We start from the raw sequence: 18,442 nt of genomic DNA, 5'->3' as shown, positions 1-18,442 counted from the left end.
ACACAGGACCTCTGGCCAGTGGCAGGATTTGCAGCTAAGCAGGACTTCCTTCCATGGTGTTTGGGTAGGGCACAGCTTTCAGACTCAGACGACGAGAACCGGGACGAAGAAGATCTCCTCTCCCTAGGAGGTTCTCCTGAAGGTCCTCCCCTGCCCAGAGAGGGGGACGTGCTTACCTCCTTCCTGCTCCTTTCCGCTCACGCCAACGGCAATGCCGTCAGCACCTCGAACAGGGGAGCATGACCAGGAGGTGCCGAAAACCCTCTCTGTCGTCGGGAAGGAGGCTGGCCCTCTGAGCAGAGCACGGCAGCGGGCCCATCCCTGATGGGAGATCATGCAGCGTCCAGGCCCTGAGCGCTGACCACACGCCAGCGCTTGGCTCGTGTTCGGCATACTTCACCGCTTCATCCTCGCGCCCCCATTGACGTTGGCATGGTCATTGTCCTCATGTGACAGTGGAGACGCCGAGGGCTTGGAGGATGCCCTGCAGACCCAGCCCACCTGCCGTGCCCAGAGGCTGACCTGACCCTTGGCTTCTGCGTGGCCGTGGCCGTGGCGGATGGCAGCGCGAAGGGAGACAGAGGGCAGGCAGTGAGTTCCGAGGGGCGGCCGTGCCCCTCTCCTGAAGGCTGAGCCCTGCCAGGCAGCCCTCCCTCTCCCTCCCTCCAGCCCAGACAGCCTGCGGGGCTGTTCCCTTCCCGAAGCGGCCACGACAAATCACCCTAAACCGCTCGGCTTAAAACACAACAAACATGTTGTCACAGTCTAGAGGCCAGAAGTCTGAAATCAAGGTGAGCTCGAGGCAGGGCCATGCTTCCTCCAGAGACTCCAGGGAAGGACCCCCCGCCTGCCTCCTGCAGGTTCGGGCGGCTCCCGAGTTCCTCGGCCCGTGGCCACTCGCCCCGTGGCAGCCTCCACAGTCACATGGCCGTCCCTCCTCTGTGTCTGTCACTGGATTCAGAGCCCCTCCCTCACCCAGGGAGGCCTCGACTTACATGCATCTGCAAAGACCCCCTTTCCAAATGTGGTCACGTTCTGACGAGGGGGACCCTGTCTAACCCAGTACACGTGGGAGGGCATCAGCGGGTGAGAGGCCCAGGGAAAGGGAAAGGCCAGTGCCCGAGTGTGGGCCGGGCCGACGACGGGCATAGAAGGCCTGCTGCTCTGAACCCAACTGTCCGAGCGCCAACAGCCACGCGGAGCTGCTGGGACTCTCACCCGCTCTGGCCGGAGGGCAGGATGCCATGGCCACCTTGGAAAACGGGGGGCGGTTTCTTCAGGAGTTGATTGTACACCGACCACATGACCCGACAATTCTGATCCTAGGTATTTATTCCAAAGAAATGACAACACATGTCCACATGAAGATTTGTCCAAGAATGTCCCCGACAAGTGAACTTGGGACACCACCCAAACGCCCACCGACAGGCAAATGGATAAACCATGGGACACATAAGCCGGTGACCCGCGCCACGAATGCATGCACCTCGAGGTGCTGAGCGAAACAAGCCAGGCCCTAAACAGTACGTCGTGCACTTTTCCGTCTTTCTGTGAGAGAACTCCCGGTACTGGTGGCCTCTGGGGGTGGGGACACAGGATGGAAAGGGCCGGGAAGGAATTTTCTAGGGTGTTGGCCATGCTCCACTTCTTAATTGGTCATGAGGGTGTCTTCTTTTGAAAACTCATTGAACCGTGTACTTAGGATATGTGCAGCTTACTGACCTCGCCGCAGCGTTTTAGGAAAGGAGCGAGGGACCAGAAAGTTCTCTGGCAATCCACACAGGCTGGGACATAGGAGGGAGGCTGAAGTGGTGTGGGGCTCCGCTGTGTGGGGCCAGGGAGCCCAGGCGGTGACGCTCGTCCAGCTGTGGAGGAGGGGAGGGGAGCTTCTAGGAAGGGGGCGGGCCGGTCTTTCTGGACCACCGGCGTGTGCATGCATCACCTGGATCCATCCACCCACGGCGTCCGTTGCCCCCATTTCCCCGAGAGGACATGGCCCTCTGCTCCCCCAGGGGAATGGGGTGATCAGAGCCCCGTGGGCAGCCTGCAGGGTAAGAAGGCAGAGAAGACACGGTGGTCAGAGAGGCAGAGAGGAGCTGGGTCAGTGGCCCACCGTGGATGCCGGGATGTCTAGAAGAGAAAAGAGTAGGATGGGGTGTTTGGCTCTGGGCAGCTCGATGTGAGGCTTGCGGAAGCATCTTCCCTGGAATGTTCTAGGCCCCACACGTCCCGCTGGCCAGGCTTCCTCCTCAGTGCAGCTCACAGGCAGGAGACCGCGGTGTCCTGGGCGAGGTCTGGGACAGCGACAGGCACCAACCAGCAGGGGGGGAGAACGCAAGTGATGCCAGGCTCCTGCCCGGTCCTCCCTCCACTCCTGCACCCCCAACCTCTCTGCACCCCAGTGGTAGACGTGGCGCCGCCTGCCAGAGAGAGCAGCGTCCCCTCCGCGTCTCCCAGCCCCCCCCCTCCTCTGTGGAAAGTCACCCACAGACTGCTTAGAACAAAAATAAAAAGGGAAGTATGGCAGCCCCCCCAGCCCCCACCGCTGTCCCTGCTAAAAATAGAGGCGGCCTCCGAGGGGGGTGTTGTGTGGGCTTCCGGCGGGGAGGCCGCTGGCTCCCTGCAGCATCAGCATTTTCTGGGGGCCTGGCAGGCCACACGCTGGAGGAGAGGGAGTTTGAGGGGACCACGCAGAGACCCCCTAGGCCGACCCAGGACCGAGCTAGTTTGCAAACACGTGAGTATATTTTCCGACTGGCTGGTCCTTTTGCTCGGAGCCACGTGGGTGCGGAGCTCGGGAAGCCATGTCCGTGTCAGGGAGGGCTCCTGCAGCAGGTTGGGGGCTGCTGGGTGACCCCCGCGTCCCCCACCTCATCCCTCTTGCTCTCGTCCACACCACCGTGTGTCTCACGGCTTCACGCATGTTCCCTTTCATTTCTTAATTTCTTGAACCGCACGGTGAACTCCCGACACCTGGTGCTAGGGCAGCTATTCTATGCTGTTCACTTTGGTTGCACAGAGCATGGACTGGAGCCCAGAGAAGGCCCTCGATAAATGCCTGGTCGATCTGGACCAGAACGCTCTCCCTCTCGTTTTTACGTGCTGGGTTTTGTTTTTGTTTTAGTTTTTGTTTTTTAACTTTCTTCCAACGGGGGACAGGCCGAGGGCGAAGTGGGCGTGAGCGCACGGAGAGGTGCCCGAGGCCCCCCGCTGGAAGGGTCCGCAGTGTTTGCCCCAGAAGCCCAGCAGCCTTGCCCTCCTGGGATCCCCGCCCTCCCCGGGAGCACCCTGCAGCCTCTTCTGAGCTTTAGTAAGATAACATATGCAAAGAAAGAAGCCTGTTGCTGAGGGTCCATCAGCAAACCCGAGGCCCAGCCCCTGCCCACAGGCAACACACAGAGAGAGAAGTTGGAGCCGGAGACAGGCGGGAGACCCTTGATCCAGAAGCCAGAGCGAAAAGACACAGCGGGGGCGTGAATGACTTTTCTAGGAGGCAGAAGGACCAGGGCCCCGAGGGGAAGTCCCCCCTCTCCCTGCGGGTATCTCCTGGAGGCCTCAGAGAAGGTTCATCATTTCCTACTGAAACGCTTCAGGAATCCCTCACGTCCGGCAGGGTTGAGACTTCTGCAGCCCCTGGGGTCTTGTGCTTCTCAGAGACCGTCCTGTTCATTGAGGGGGTCAAACTGATGGACGTCACGGGTTTGAAGAAGGCAGCAAGGTCTCAGAGGCATCCTTAGAAACGAGAGACGGCCTAAGTGCAGGGATGTCTCCAGGTCTCACAGCGGATGGCAGCCCTCGACGGAGAAGTCACAAAGGCCCGCCGGGCGAGCGACTCGCCCAGGGAGCACCAGGCGGCCGACCTTCAAGTCTGGCTTTGCAGACAGACTCATTCCCGGCTCCCCCGCGCAGGCACGGAGAGGGTCACAAAAGCGGCCGGTTCCCCCATCCCCTGCGAACCGCACTCGCTCCTAACAGCCCTCAAGTCTATGCTGATCTACCATGTCTGGGTGCAGTTTTGACGGGCGCCTTATTTAATTATAGGTGATCGAGTCATTTGACACAAGCCAAAAAAAAAAAAAGAGGCTTTCTGGTTTGCATCCGATTTATGAGCTTTCGCTTTCATGGCGAGAAGCTAGAGATGGTCTCCGAGCGTAGAGATCCCCAAATTCCTGCCCCCGTTGCTCTCAGAGACTGGGGAAAGCGTTTCCATCCCACCATGTAGGAAGCATAGAGAACATCAGAAAAGCACGGGCCGGTGTTTGCCAGCACCTGGGAGGGGAGAAAGTGAAAAGAAACACCCACCAGCCTCCAGCCCTGACAGATTCATTTAAAGACAGTCTTACATAATAGATCATTAAAAAGGAGAGACGCACGACAGAACTCTCTCCTTACAAGGAAAAGGGGAGTGTGTTGAGATGCTTTGCGACATTCTCGTCCCGTCTACCCCCTTATCCCGCACAGAGAAGTGGAAAATGTGAGTCTCCCTCCGTGTTTTTTTATGTTTCAAGCTGCCTGGTGGCTTTAACTCAGGTGAGCTGGCCTCCGGGAAATCACTGAAGGCTGAGCGCTGGTCGCCAGTGGTCTCGGAGCTCCCGGGAGGAGGGACATGACTGACCCACGGACACTACCAGGGAAGGAGCCCTTCCTGGCCAGACCCCGCTTTCCCTTTCCCGCCCCCCGGCCAGGGCCCACCCCCACCCCTCCCTGGGCCGTGCACCTGTGGGTGCTAAATAAAACCCTGAGTTCCTGTTCCCTTTTCTCTGCCCTCGTCCTCTCTTCAAACCCACACCCCGCCTGCTTTTTTGCCTCTGCCTCCGTCGGGCCTCGTCCTTCATTTCCTGCCCTCCCGGCCCCTGGCAGACGTTGCTCCTGATTCCCACGGCTGCCGGGATCCAGGGCTGACCCACCCCCGGGGGCGCTGCCAGGAGGAGGGCGCCTGCTGGCCTCGCAGGGTCCACCCAGCCCCTAGCCCGCCCACAGGTCGGTCTCCTTCCGGGGCCCTGGGTCTCCTATTTCTTCATTGGAGTCGATGGTGCCTTCCCAGCAGGTACCCGGCACCTCGCGTGTGTGCTCAAGAAATTGTAGCTGTTTTTCTTTATTTGATCTGATTTGATGGATTGAGGTGAAATTCGTATAACATCCATCCCCCCTTTTATTTATTTTTTTAAAAGACCTTATTTATTTACTTAGAGAGCACAGAGGGAGAGGGAGAAGCAGTCTCCCTGCTGAGCTGGGACTCGATCCCAGGACCCTGAGATCATGACCTGAACAGAAGGCAGATGCTTAACCGACTGAGCCACCCAGGGGAAAGCGTTTTCAAAGGGTGGAAAAACCACCCTCTGCAAATCCAGCCTGTCACACGGAGGGCGTGCAGTATCTGCCCCAGAAGCCCAGCAGCCCCTTTGAAAGTGAACTATTCAGTGGCATTCCGCACACTCCCCGTGTTGTACAATTACTGCCTCTACCGAGCTCCAAAGCATTTCCAACACCCCAAAAGTAAAACCCCGTCTCTGTTAGTGGTCACCGCCCCCCCATCTCCGCCAGCCCTCAACCCCCAGCCCCTGGCAGCCACCCACCTGCTTTCTGTGTCTGGATTTCTGGGCATTGCACACAAATGGGATCACACGACCTGTGGCCCTTTCGAGTGTGGTTTCTTTCGCTCTGTGTAAGGTTTTCAGGGTTTGTCCGTGGTGTGGCGCGGATCAGCACCCCGTTCTGTTTCGTGGCCAAATTGTATTCCACTGTACGTATAAATGTCTTCATTTCCAGAGTCACTGGCTTTGAGGGTTCGGGGCTGCCAGGACCGGGAAGGGAATTGGGGCACAGGGAGGTGGAAGGAGGAGAACCTTGCTCGATGCACGATGCCATAGACACCGGAAGAGGCCTGCCTGCCTGCAAGGGTCTCTGCCCACTGTCCTCACCCACCCCGTAGTCTATGCAGACCGACCCCGAACAGCCCCCCTGGCGGAGGGCATGTTGGGGAGAGGAGCGTCTCTGGCCCGCCTTCTCGAGCTGCAGTTGGTTCTGCTCCTGAGTACATTATCACAATTAATTACAGCCAGCCCTTGATTATGTGAGCTAATAGGGGACCAGAATAACACAGAGCTAATTGAAATGTGGGTCTGCAGGGGCGGTGGAAAGGAGGGGCCCCGTTCCGTGGGGGAGCTGTTTGTTTTGCAGTTAATTATGAGTAAAGAGACCCTTTTGGGGTCCTTTCCTGCTTCTCTCTCTCTCCCTCCCTCCCAAAAGCCTTACATTTCATTGGACGCACAAACCTATTTTGCTCCCAACATAGCGGATGCTCAGTTAATGCATCGTAGCTGACTTACCCCCCTTGCCATCTCTCGGCAGAACGCCCCAGGACAGAAAATCTGACTGGTTTGGATTTCACTTCTGTGCCCGCCCAATCTCGCATGGAAACACTCGTTGTTATAATCGCAGGGAAGGAACGAGAGGATGTAGGTGCCGAGCTTTATTCTTCCCAAAATGTCTGCAATAAATGGGTGACATTATGAGATACACAGAAGGAGGGGAATGGAGCAAAACAGGCATCTGGAACCCCCACAGACTGGGTCACTGGTCCCAGCAGGCTCGGGAGTCCGCGGTTTGCCCCAGAGTCCTTTGTGAGCGAGCTGCTGTGCTGAGCGGTGAGACAGCCCTCTCATTCTGCCGCCCGGTTGAAACGGACAACCTCGGGCGCGTCACCAGAGTCTTGGTCGTGCCTTTTCTCCCGGGAAGCGCAAGCCCGGTCTAGCATAATCCTAGATTAGGTGACTGACGCCCTCCGCATGACACGCTGGATTTGCAGAGGGTGGCTTTTCCAGCCCTTCTGCCTATAGCCATCTTTTCTCACACGGTGCCCGCCTCCGCCGTCTGTTGTGGGTTTTGTCACTGTGCCGTTCTGTCCCCTCATCTGATAGTGCATATGAGTGCCCACTGTGTGTCAGACGCCCGCAGCTTCGTCCAGGAACGCGTCCCCCAAAGGTCAGCTGGTGACCTTCCACGATGAGGGAGTGAGGCCTCGGCGTCCTCAGCCAGAAAGTGCTGGCTGGTGTGGGGTTATCAGTCCTCAAAGAATGAGGATTCCAAATTGAACCGATTTCCCAGCATGCTGGTGGCTGGCTCGGGCTGTTCCTTTTTTTTTTTTTTTTAAAGATTTTAGTTATTTATTTGACAGAGAGAGACACAGCGAGAGAGGGAACACAAGCAGGGGGAGTGGGAGAGGGAGAAGCAGGCTTCCCGCCGAGCAGGGAGCCCGACGCAGGGCTCGATCCCAGGACCATGGGATCATGACCTGAGCCGAAGGCAGACGCTCAACAGGCTGAGCCACCCAGGTGCCCCATGGCATGTGCCAGGCTGTTCTTGATGTTGGAGAAGGCCCTGAGACTCGGGGGTGCCCTGGGGAAGGAGCACCCTGCAAAAAGAGACTGATGCCATGTTTGGGAACGCCAGCCACTGTGGCGTTCTTCCTGACAGAATGTAGGGCCAGCTGGCTTTGCTGCAACTCACCCGGTAGGGTGGTTTGTGACAAGATAGCTCTGTCCCTGCAGGTCAGAAATTGGAGAGACTGTGGATTCTAGACTTCTAATCCATGACTGATTGAGAGACCAAGATAGATTGGCGCTGAGATCCGAACTGCAGACACAGCAGAACAAGCTGGTGCAAATGAAGGGTGTGTCATCCCGTCAGCAGCCTGTCCTGGTGAAAACCCTCACCACACCTTCGCACACAAAGGTCTTCCCCGCCCAAGGGAGGAAGCTAAAGCGAGGAAAAGAGAGCCAGCGCTTATGCATTGGAAATCAATAACTTTACAAATATTAAACGCCCACCTGTGCAAGATACTATCTGGACCGTGGGGTGTACCAGGGAAATAAGAGAGGGGCCCCCTTCCAGAGGCCGTAAGCAGCTCAGTGGACATAAAGAGACGCTAACAACACCAGGTGTGTGAGATGCAAACCTGAGGCCCACACAGAAGGGTTGAAGACAGATCTCTGACGTTTTTGTCTAAGTTCTGCTTGACGTGGAGGTGATTACACAGGACATCCGGCGGAGACCTTGTTTCCAGCTGGGGTTTGCCGTTGGCGTCTGAAGGGCTGCGTTAAGTGATATTGATTAAGTGTCTACCATGGGCACAGCAGCAACCCTAAGATGTTAGCGCTGCTTGTCCGATTCTACGGACCAAGAAATGGGGAGGGGGCGCTCAGAGAGGTTAAGCAACATGCCTAAAGCCACACAGCAGCAGACAGCAGAGCTGGAGTTCAAACCCAGGATCCTCACGTGAGGACTGGATGCTTTCCGCTAGGACACACAGTGTTATCTCCTTATGCAAAGACTCTTTTTTTGGCTGGACTTTCTCTTTAATTAGAGTAGAATTCCTGTGATCCTTTGTGCACAACCCCCATCTTCTCCGGGGGGGTTGGGGCGGCGATGCCACTTGACCCCAACAAGCACAGTGTACTTTGACCTTTCAAGGACAGGCTCTACACCCTCCATGCATGTGGGTTCCCTGCAAAGGGACCCCCAGCCCCCCAGCTCTGTAGGTCTACCCCGGAGAAGTCTGCAGAGACCGTGCATCTAGCAAGGAGACTCTCACCCCTCAAAGCCCCTCTGTCCTTTCTTCTGCTGCCTGCAGAACTGCCCAGGGGGCTGATGTCGGAGAAAGTACAGCTTTGACCTCAAGCCTCAAACACCTCGGGGTAAAAATAAGAAAGTCTGAGGTCCACACACCAGGCTGCTTCCTGCCTCAGAGTTTCCACCAGCCCTGGAGGCCTTTCGAGATGAAGTCTCTGGGAGCCCCGGCAGCCGCGGGAAAGCAGGAGCCTCAGGCCTCTGAGGGGCGGTTTCACTTGCTGGTGTCATGCTCGGGGGCCGTGGTGGAAGCATCGGGTCAAAGCTGGAGGCAAGGACACCCTACCCCCAGCGCCACCTCTCTCTGTTCCCGCAGGAGGAAACCCGAAATCTGCCTGCTTCTAGATACTGACCTGCTCCCTGACTGAAGTCATGGGCAAAGTCCTTTTCAAACGTGTGGAAACGTGCCCAGAAGTGTCACTGATGTACCGGTCCTTGTGATATTTCACAGAACACAGGGTCCCACGACTACAAATGCATTTTCGGTTGTTCACCGCATGGCTTCAGAGCATGGATCTGGTGCACCTTCAAAACGCAGAAGAGAGAGACCAGGGCACCTGGCTGCTGGGGCCTCAAAGCATGCTCGTGAGGCTGCGGACCAGCCCTGGGCCCTGGAGAGAAGTCGTCTGAGCGGAGGGCAGTGTGGCCCGAGTGGCCCGCTCCACGTTCCCCTGTCAGGTCCCTGCCCCGCGCCTCTGATCTGCGTTCTCGGAGCAGAGGCTCACCTACCAACACGGCCGGCTGCCGCCCCGGGCTTCCTCCTCCTTCTTCCTCCCCAGCCTTGCTCCCTTCTCTCCTCGTCTTCCTGTGAACCTGCAGGCTTTCTTTCCATCGTCCCCTCGGGCCCGGCCCGCTCTGCCATTCTCCCTTCCAACCCGCCTCCCCATTCCCCAAATCAAAAAGTAACTCATGGTTTCCTTCCACCTCTCCTTTGCTGGGATTACATCTCCCTGTGATTCATGCACCAAAATGCACGCTCCGTGTCCCGCTTCTGCGTCGTAGAAACTCCAAGCAGCGGGGCCAGACTCTGGAAGGAGACCCGTTGGTTCGCTCACTGGGCAGATGTGTGGAAAGCTCACCGCATGCGGGCGGCGTGTGCTGGAGACTCACCGATGGGCATGACACAAGCCCTCTCAAAGAATCACAGCGGTGTGCAAATGAGCGATGGCGAAACCAGGTGAAAAGCACAGGAACGTGGGTCCATTCCACAGCAGGGACCTGCGTTCCGCTGGGAGAGGTGGGGCAGGGCGGCCACCTGGGCTGACCGTATCGCCTGCCATCACCAAGTGCTTCTTGGCTAACCAGCGACTGAATGCAGTTCTGTGACAATGGAATGTTCTTATCGTAACACCTTAGGTCATTAGAGCTTTTGCTTCAGCAAATGCTCATCAAAAATCCGCCCCATGTTAGCACAACCGCAAACCCCAGTCTTGACATGAAGCATTCCAAGAGGCACCGCGGACGCTCCAAGTTTCTCCCAACCCAGATAACAAAATGGTAGCCAAACAGTGAAGACTATGCCAATGGAGAAGAATTGTGCACCCGGATGAAGCAAAGGGTCTGTCTTTGAAAGCACAGAGGACTCCGGAACTGGAATCCGCTGGGGGTCACCATGACATCACCGTCCCTGTGGCAAAGGTGATCTGCTGACCAGGCTTCCAAGGCCAGCGCAGGCGAAGACTGCATTTCGTGATCGCCGAGGCTGGGGCTCCCCGCTGGCCAGCCCCGGAGCGAGACCACCCTTCCCAGGTTTGGCCAAGTGGTCCAGCCGCGGCTCCTGGAGACCGTCAGCGCCTCCGGTGTGCTCTGCGCACGGCTCTGGAATCCAGATGCTCCTCAAGAGCCAGTGTGATCAATTGATATGCATTTCAGAACAATTTAAATCTGTCATTCCTAATTGCGCTTTTTTGAAAAGCTGCCCTGCAGAGCTGATAGGAAAACGAGAGCTGGAGGGGAGCAGTATCCTTTGCTAATGCAAGAGGTCTGTGCCCTTTCCAAAGTTCTTTGCCGCGGTGCGAGTCGGAAGCCGCGGTGGGTGGTGGGGTGTGTGGCAGGGCTGGGGATGGCGAAGGGGTGATGCTTGCCGTGCCTTCGGTCTCCAGCTTCAGTCGATGTGCCGTGCTCCCCACTGCCCCCGTGCCCCGACGTCTACTGATGCCTCCCCCCTTCCTTCCTAAAAGATACCAGGTCGAGACAATTTTATCCCACAGAAACCACTGGCCCTTTGCCTGGGTCACCTGGAAGTAGATGGACGGAGCCCCTCGAGGAGCTCCAGGTATGATTACAGGTGGCCTGGTCCCTGAGGAGATGGTTGGGGGAGGTTGGTGGTGCTCTGGGGTGACAGCAAGGAGCTTGGCTGTCACGTGAACTGGGGCTGGCGGGGGCGGGGGTGGGCTCCTGTGGAAGAATGAGGGCTGAATGAGAGAACAGAGAGATTCCAGTGGACGTGGCAGAGGCCGGAGATGTGACTCGAGATCGAAAAGTGAGGAGCACAGCTCAGGATCCGAGGCAGGACTGCAGCAGGCAAGCAAGGTAAATCGCCTTGCCCTTGCGCTGCAGGCTAGAAATGTCATCTGTTCATCACATTTCCTGGGCTGTGCCTTATCTCCTCATGGTCACCGACCCCTCAGAGGGCACTCTATACATGGGAGGTCCTCAGTCCTTACTGATCTCTTATTTACTGTGGTTTTGGATCTAGAAAAAAAAAAAGGAACCGGCACAAATAGAAGAGGCAGTTGCTCAGATTGAGGGGCTCAAGTTTGAGGCTGGGGCCAATATGACTTTCTTAGAAGGCTTGGATCTCATTTGTTTGAAAGGAAATCAGTTTTACACATAGTAGGGATTTTATTCTTCTCATGAACTAAGAACTCAGAGGTTAAGCTTGGACCCAAAATACTTGTGGCATCCTACTCAGCTATACTTAGAGTGTGACCTTTGTCTTCATGCTCACAAAATAGCTGCTCTGCAGCAGAACATTGCATCCACATTCCAGGTAGGAAGACAGGGACAAATAAAAGGCTCTTCTGCCCTGATTCTGCCGCCACCCCTCTACAGAGCCCTTCTAAACGTCTCCAGAAACTTCTGCTTCCATCTCACTGGTCAGAACTGTGTCACATAGCCATCTCTAACTGCAAGAGAGGCTGCAAGCATAGTTGTTCGAGGGGCATGGTAATGCTCCCCACAAAACTGGAACTCTGTTGATAGACAAGAGAGAAGGGATGTTAGGTCGGCAGCCGGCAATGTCTGCCACTCCACTATGAATCTAAAACGATAATTGCTGCTTTTAAAATATGTATCAGGGAAGCTCTGTTGATTGCTGTACACATGTTAATTGATGGGAAATACTATCATCTCAATATTTCAGTTGAACGAGCTGAAGGAGATAGGTTAGAAAGTTAACTGGGATCCCAGGGAAGAATCCTGCAGGGGGAATTTTCTAGCTGTTTCTCTACCTGTCCTTTTTATAGGAATGGGGACTGCAGGGGATGAGGCCCACAGGAAGGGAGGGCTCTGGCCCTTTTCCATAAAGCTTCATTTCCAGGGCCATGAACACATAGATGGCTGGACCAGTGTCTCTTCAGTCCTTCCTCACAGGCAGTAGATCATCCTTTTAAATAATATTTTTCCCTTTTTTTTTTGCCAGAAATCCTTTCAATTAAATGGAGGTTTCTTTGGAATAATTAAACCCTCCATCTCAAGCCTTTTACTCCAGTCATCCAGGCAAATCAATTAAGCAGAGATGCATTTATCTGACTGATTGCTGACCCCCTTCTGGTTCCAGAGCTTTTGCCCCGGGGGTAGCTCTTAGAGAGAGGAGGTGTCTGCCCACAAACACGGCTCTTTTCCAAAGGGCTAGGCACTCCCTGGATTTGAAATAATAGTAGCCTTATTGTTTATTTTATGCAGGATTTGATTTTTATTTATTCACCCAACAAATACATACTGAGCAGCTACTAAGAGTAAGTCCCCATGCTAGGTTCTGTGGGAGATGAGACAGACATGTGGCAGGTAGCTGAGCCTCCCTGAACTTCTCTTCTATAAAATGGGGATAGTGGTACGCACCTTATAGCGCTGTTGTATGAAAGGAGCTAATCCACAGGGAGCGTTTAGCATAGTGTCTGCCCACAGCACTACCATGTCCGTTTCCATAGACACCTATTAGAGGATATACTCCTGCAGAAAGAGGGAATAAAGCTGTAAAGAGAAAGATACAGAGCCCAGGAAGCAAGGAATCTAATTGCTTAGATTAGATGCTATGCTTAATAAATATTAGTTGTGATGATTGCTAGTTTAAGTAAGATCACATGAGTCGGAGTCAATGAGGGCTGAGTTGGAATCCTTGCCGCTTAGTGAAGCTGTGAGATCTCACCCCATTATTTAACTTTCTGATCCTACCTCCTCCTCATAAAGTGAGAATAATAAGACCTAGAATAATGGAACCTACCTGAGTTCCTGGGAAGTGAGGTGACATCTGTGAAGTGCTCAGCACCCAGGCAGTACTTCTGGTTTATGACGAGGCGAGCTGTCTGACAAGCACTACAAAAGGTAGACAGTGTTAAGTGTACAGAGAATGGATTCTTTATACTTAAATGTATCGTCCGTATTTCCAACTATTGACATATGTTAATTTGTGTTCATTTTTTTGCCAGGATAATACATGTATGGAGAGTTGAAATGTAAAGTAGGCTTGTAATAAAAACATCTGTTTCCAGTCCTGATCCCCAGAGGCAACTACTTCTAACTCTTCACTGTTGTTTTCTTCTGTTATTTACCTCATTTCTAAGTAATAGGTTTGCATTGCTATTTACAGATATATCCACTTTAAGGCGTTATTTACTGACATACTCTTAGGTAGAGGAGCATTTAGCCCTCTTTTCTGAGTACCCCACTCCATGCATCTCCCCTTCCTTCATTGTCTCCATGCATTTAGATCACAGTTGTATATGTAACATTATTATCACTAGGTAAATATTGTTTATGTTGAGGCAAGTTGTATGCTGTAATTATTTCCTTTCTTACCTTTTTGTTTTCTCCTGGAGTTAATATTGCCTCTTTTTTCCATTTGTCGAGGTTTTTATTATGTGCCTATCCTTCACTATTTTCCCATCTGACTCACAGTCCTGTCATTTGCCCGACAATATTATTTCCTAAATTATGAAATATATCAGATGACCATTCCATTTTCCCCCTGGCCACCTCCCTCTACTGGGCCCTCCGTGATCCTGCCATAATCTTGGCCAGCTCCTTTTTGCCACCTCTTTCTCATCCTGGGATTTCCTTACTGCTTTGTCCAATTAGATTTTCTGCTTCCTGAGCTCTATACCTTCCTCTTTACTGTTTTATTCCCTCATTTTACTCGAGCATATCCTCTAGTAGCTTCCTAAGAAAGGGTACATGGGAAATAAATGTTTAGAGTCAGGACGCCTGGGTGGTTCAGTTGGTTAAGCTTCTGCCTTAGACTCAGGTCATGATCCCAGTGTCCTGGGATGGAGCCCCGCATCGGGCTTCTTCCTCAGCAGGGGGCCTGCTTCTCCCTCTGCCTGCCGCTCCCCCTGCTTGTTCTTTCTCTCTCTCTTTTTCTCTCTCTGACAAATAAATCAAATCTTTAAAATAAATAAATATTTTGAGTCTCTACCTTTCTGAAAATAATATCATTCTATTTTCATGCCTAATAATTGGGGGAGGGGTGTAATAGAATTCTAGGTTAAAAAGTATTTTCCATCAAAAATGTGAAGGCATCACTTCATTGTCTCCCAGCTTCCAGTATTGCTATTGAAATGTCTGATGCCAAACTTACTCCTAGTCCTTTACATATGACCTGATTTGTCCTCTCTGGAAGCTTTTAGGGTCTTCTCTTATTTCCTGATGGCCTAAAATTTCACAAGGATGTTCTGAGAAGGTTATTTTTCCACTGATTGTACTGAGCACCCGAAGGGCCATTTAAATCTGAAGACTCATGTGCTTACATCTGGAGAATCCTCTAATATTATTTCTCTGATAATTTCATCCCTAACTTTACATTCTATCTCCAAAAGCTAGACAAGAAAGGAAACATAACCTCTGCACTCTCTTTGCAGGATTTCTATTTATTGGATATTAGACCTAAATTAACCTCATTTCCCCCACCATTTCTTATCTTTCTTCTCTTTAACTTTTTACTAACTTTTTGGAAGATTTCCTCAACTTTTTCTTCCAAACTTACTATTGATAAATTTCTGGTACTTTAATTGCTAAGAACTCTTTCTCGTTCTTTGATCATTCCTTTTTCATAGCATCCTACTATTGTTTTATAGATGCAATATCTTATTTAATTTCAATGGATTTTAATTATCAGGTTGTGGGGTTGTTGTTTTTTTAATTTTTTCTTATTCTGCATTGTCTGCTTCCTGCAAGTTCTTTGTATCAACTTGTTTCTTTTGATCTCTTCCTTTCACATGAAGACTTTCTTCAAACATCAGGTGATTCTTGGCTCTCTGTTTATTCTTAAGTAGGAAGTGACAAAAGCAGTGCGTACAAGTTCTGCTCGTTGATTAAACAGCTTCACCGTAGGGCGAATGGGCACCGACTGTGTTTGCATAACACACTTCTAACTCACTAAGCAGTTGATTCCTCTATCGAGAAGCAATAGTTGTTCTTTTTAATCCTGAGCCAATAGGTGCCATCTTAGAAAGTGGTTTTAGTTCCGTCTTAAGTTTTGCGTGTAAAAGTGCTATTTCAGGGAGTGTACGTACATACACTTTCTGATTCTAGTCCTTCTAAAAGTAAACTTTTATTTTTTAAAAGGTGATTCTAGGGGCTGTATGGTAGTAAAAGTAAGTCAGAGAACCTTGGGTCCAAATCCTGCCTTCCATGCTAATTATATGACCTTGAACCTCTCCCGGGTTTGGTTTTCTTGGCTATAAAACGGTGATGATGATAGCAATAATAATAATAATAATACCACCTATCTCAAGAGAGTTTTTGAGTTTATCAATTATGCTTAGCAAGTGCCTGGCACATAGTAAATAATCTATAAGCATAAGGGATGATGTTTCAGCCAGTTGAATGTTATACCAATAAGCTAATCTCTCGAGAGACATATCCTATAAGTTTTTCCAACCTTATGACCAAGTTCTTGAGGGTGTAATCAGAATTCTAACAGCAGAAATAGAAAGTTCAGCCTCATTACTGGTTGTCTTGTGTCTCAGTTTTTCCAACCTATGTTGACACATTGGGTAGTTGTACAACCCTGTGAAAATGTTTTTCCTTTCTTGTAACTAAAATCTTTCTTACAATTAATTTTGTAAAAAGCCTTTTCTTCTGATTATGAAAGAAATGCATGTTCTGTTGCTTTTAAATGCAAATGCAGAGAAGTATAATTTCCCTTTGCCTCTGCTCATTGGCCTGCTGGTCTCTGCTGGGCACTGGGCCCCGCACATCGCCGGCTTCCCCAGCCCTCGCGCACAGTGCTGGGCAGCAGTATAGCTCCTCCTGTCCCAGCCGCAGAGCAGGGAGGCCGTGAGAAGACAAAGGAGATGGTGTCCTCCAGAGAAGCATGTCACTGCCACCTCCCCGGGGCAGAGGGCCTGTGACAGCTCACTCCCATCCAAGCTGACACCCGACAAGAGCAGCTTCTACCAGCCCTGGGAGCTCTGGTGTCACCTGTGATTAATTCTCAGAGCTGAAACCAAGCGAGTTCCTGATTAAACAGCGATGTCCCAGGGTCCCTGTCACTGCCGAGGAAGAGCGGCCGGCCATGGAGCAGCTGCCTGAAGCCCCCACCAAAGGGATCCCAGCCGCTGTCGGGCGGGACAGGTGTCAGGCCTGGTGTCCGGCCCCACCTCACCGTCGCAGGGGTTGTTCCTCGCCTTTCCGCCTCCCCGGTCTTCCTTCCCCGGGCTCCTGGAGTGGCTGAGCTGGGCACTGACGACGGCCTCGTCCCTCTCCGTGAGGAGCACCACCTTGGGGAAATTACAGTGCGTGCCATGGTGTGTTCCTGCCCAAACCCACGGCGTGCCGGGGGCAGAAGACGTAATTCACGGTGAAAGGAACACTTCTGGGCTCAGGAATGCGGTTTGCCGCCTTTGACCTAATGAATTAGTAGCTGATTAGAATGTCTCCACTCTGCAAACACTCCTATCAGCGACTTTGTGAAGACCTTCCACCCTGGTCAGGACTAACCCCAAGGCTACCATCTGCCCTCCTCCCCGGTCCCAGAGGTCTCAGGACCTGTGGCCAGTGGCCTTCAGACTGGCCATGGGCTGCGACAAAAACCCTTCTCCCCAGCAGCTCCTGGCCACGGTCCACTGCGTCACTGTCACCGGGAGAGATGGGCACCCCAGGATTTTCTGACCTTTCCTTCCAAAGCAGGGCATCACTTTGATACTTGAGTGGTTCTCTCTCTCTCTCTCTCTCTCCAAACTCCGTCCTTGTGCCAAGTCAGATTATCTTTCCTTTTACAGATTCCGGCCATCGCAGCTCTAGATCCCGAGGAAGACTGGCTCGGGGCAGGCCAGGCAGCGGCCTGGAGGCGCAGAAGTCAGAGCTCCATCACGGGACAGCAGCCGCTGTCTACTGAGCAACGACTGTATGCCAGGTACTTTGCTTGCGTTATTGCCAGTAGATTAAAAAACAAAACAAAAACGCTAAGTGAGGCTTACCTAAGACTTGACAGGGGCACGGTGGGGGAGGTTCTAGGCAGAGGGAGGTGCGGGAGCAGGTTTGGTGAAGAGCCCAGGACACAGGACGAGACTCCGGGAGCCAGCAGGAGCAAACCCGGCAGGGCCGAGGGGTCACGATAAAGAGGTTGAACTTCATTGTAACAGCAATGGGGGGCCACACGGTAAACATTTCGAATCAGTGAGGGAGGCGAGGGAGACCAGCCACTGCCACGGAGTTTGCCCACGGGCAAGTCGTCTCCCTGTCTTGTAAAAAGCTGAGCAAAATGGCCCTTCCTGTAGAACCTGACCCAGCAGCCTTGAGCTTGCTTCTCCCGCTGTTTGTAAAAAGGCCCATGGGGTCGAGGCTTCGACTCGGGACGGACACCAGCCCCGGCTGAGGGTGGGGCAGAGCCGCCTCCAGCGCTGACCCTGATGGAGGGGAGGGAGGGCCATCCGGCACCGCAGGCTGAGGCTGTCGGCGTCTCGGCGTCTGAGGGCGCGATTCTGGGCAGACCGTTCTCAAGGAAGCTGCCAGAGCTGGACACCAGCTGCCGGATTCCTCCCAGAAGACCAGGCGGAGTCAGGCGGAGTCACAGCCAAGTGTGCGGGGAGGAATTGCATCTGAGGTTGTGTCCGAAATGGTTTTTTTCTTCAAGGCTAGCTACACTAGCCGTAGTTTTTGCCCAAGAAACACTTGGTGCGTTTATGGCTGTGTGCGTCTGAGACAGTAACACAGCGTCCCCGGCTAAGGCGCACCCCAGATCCCAGTATCACCGGCGTCTCCGGGGGACGGTGATACGGAGCTGCCCTCCCACGGGAGCCGCCGTTCTCCTTCTTACCCGTTCCTCGCTCCTCGGTGTGGTTTTGCTGTCTCTCCTTAACAGCATAGTTCAGTCTCCGTCTTAGAGACGTAGCCAGACAGTGTCATCTCGTGGGTGCTCCGTGCCCCACGTCACATCCCGAGGTTCATCGGCGAGGACCGCCGTAGCACGCGGCGTCCCTGAAGGCCCACGGCGCTCATCCGCTCTCCTGCCTCGGACATCGCGTGCTTCCTCGGGCCTGGAGGCACGGCCACCCTTTCACGAGCCTCCTGACCTACAGGGTGGTCTCTCGGGGGAGCACACCGAGGAGGGAAGCCTGGGCGTGTGCCCTGCGTGTCCAAGCCTACCAGGTCA

The 18,442-nt window shown here is 53.2% G+C and overlaps 1 protein-coding gene across 2 annotated transcripts in view; it reads left to right on the top strand.

The window, feature by feature from the left end:
• CARD11 (caspase recruitment domain family member 11) overlaps positions 1 to 18,442 on the top strand; it is a 112,765-nt gene that overhangs the window by 53,188 nt on the left and 41,135 nt on the right. The window contains exons 1-2 of one of the 2 annotated variants that reach the window (XM_034988278.1): positions 9,723 to 9,805; positions 17,070 to 17,203. In XM_034988278.1, the coding sequence (XP_034844169.1) occupies positions 17,197 to 17,203 (7 nt within the window). In that variant the 5' untranslated portion in view covers positions 9,723 to 9,805; positions 17,070 to 17,196. Of the gene's footprint in view, positions 1 to 9,722; positions 9,806 to 17,069; positions 17,204 to 18,442 lie in introns of those variants that run through there. The other variant, XM_034988279.1, reaches the window with a different exon arrangement.

Source organism: Mirounga leonina, unplaced genomic scaffold (assembly GCF_011800145.1).
Source record: "Mirounga leonina isolate KUSES-001 unplaced genomic scaffold, KU_Mleo_1.0 Mir_454, whole genome shotgun sequence".
Taxonomy (NCBI): Eukaryota; Metazoa; Chordata; class Mammalia; order Carnivora; family Phocidae; genus Mirounga; species Mirounga leonina.
Note: the sequence above shows the minus strand (reverse complement) of the source record. Positions and strands in the feature narration are given on the sequence as shown.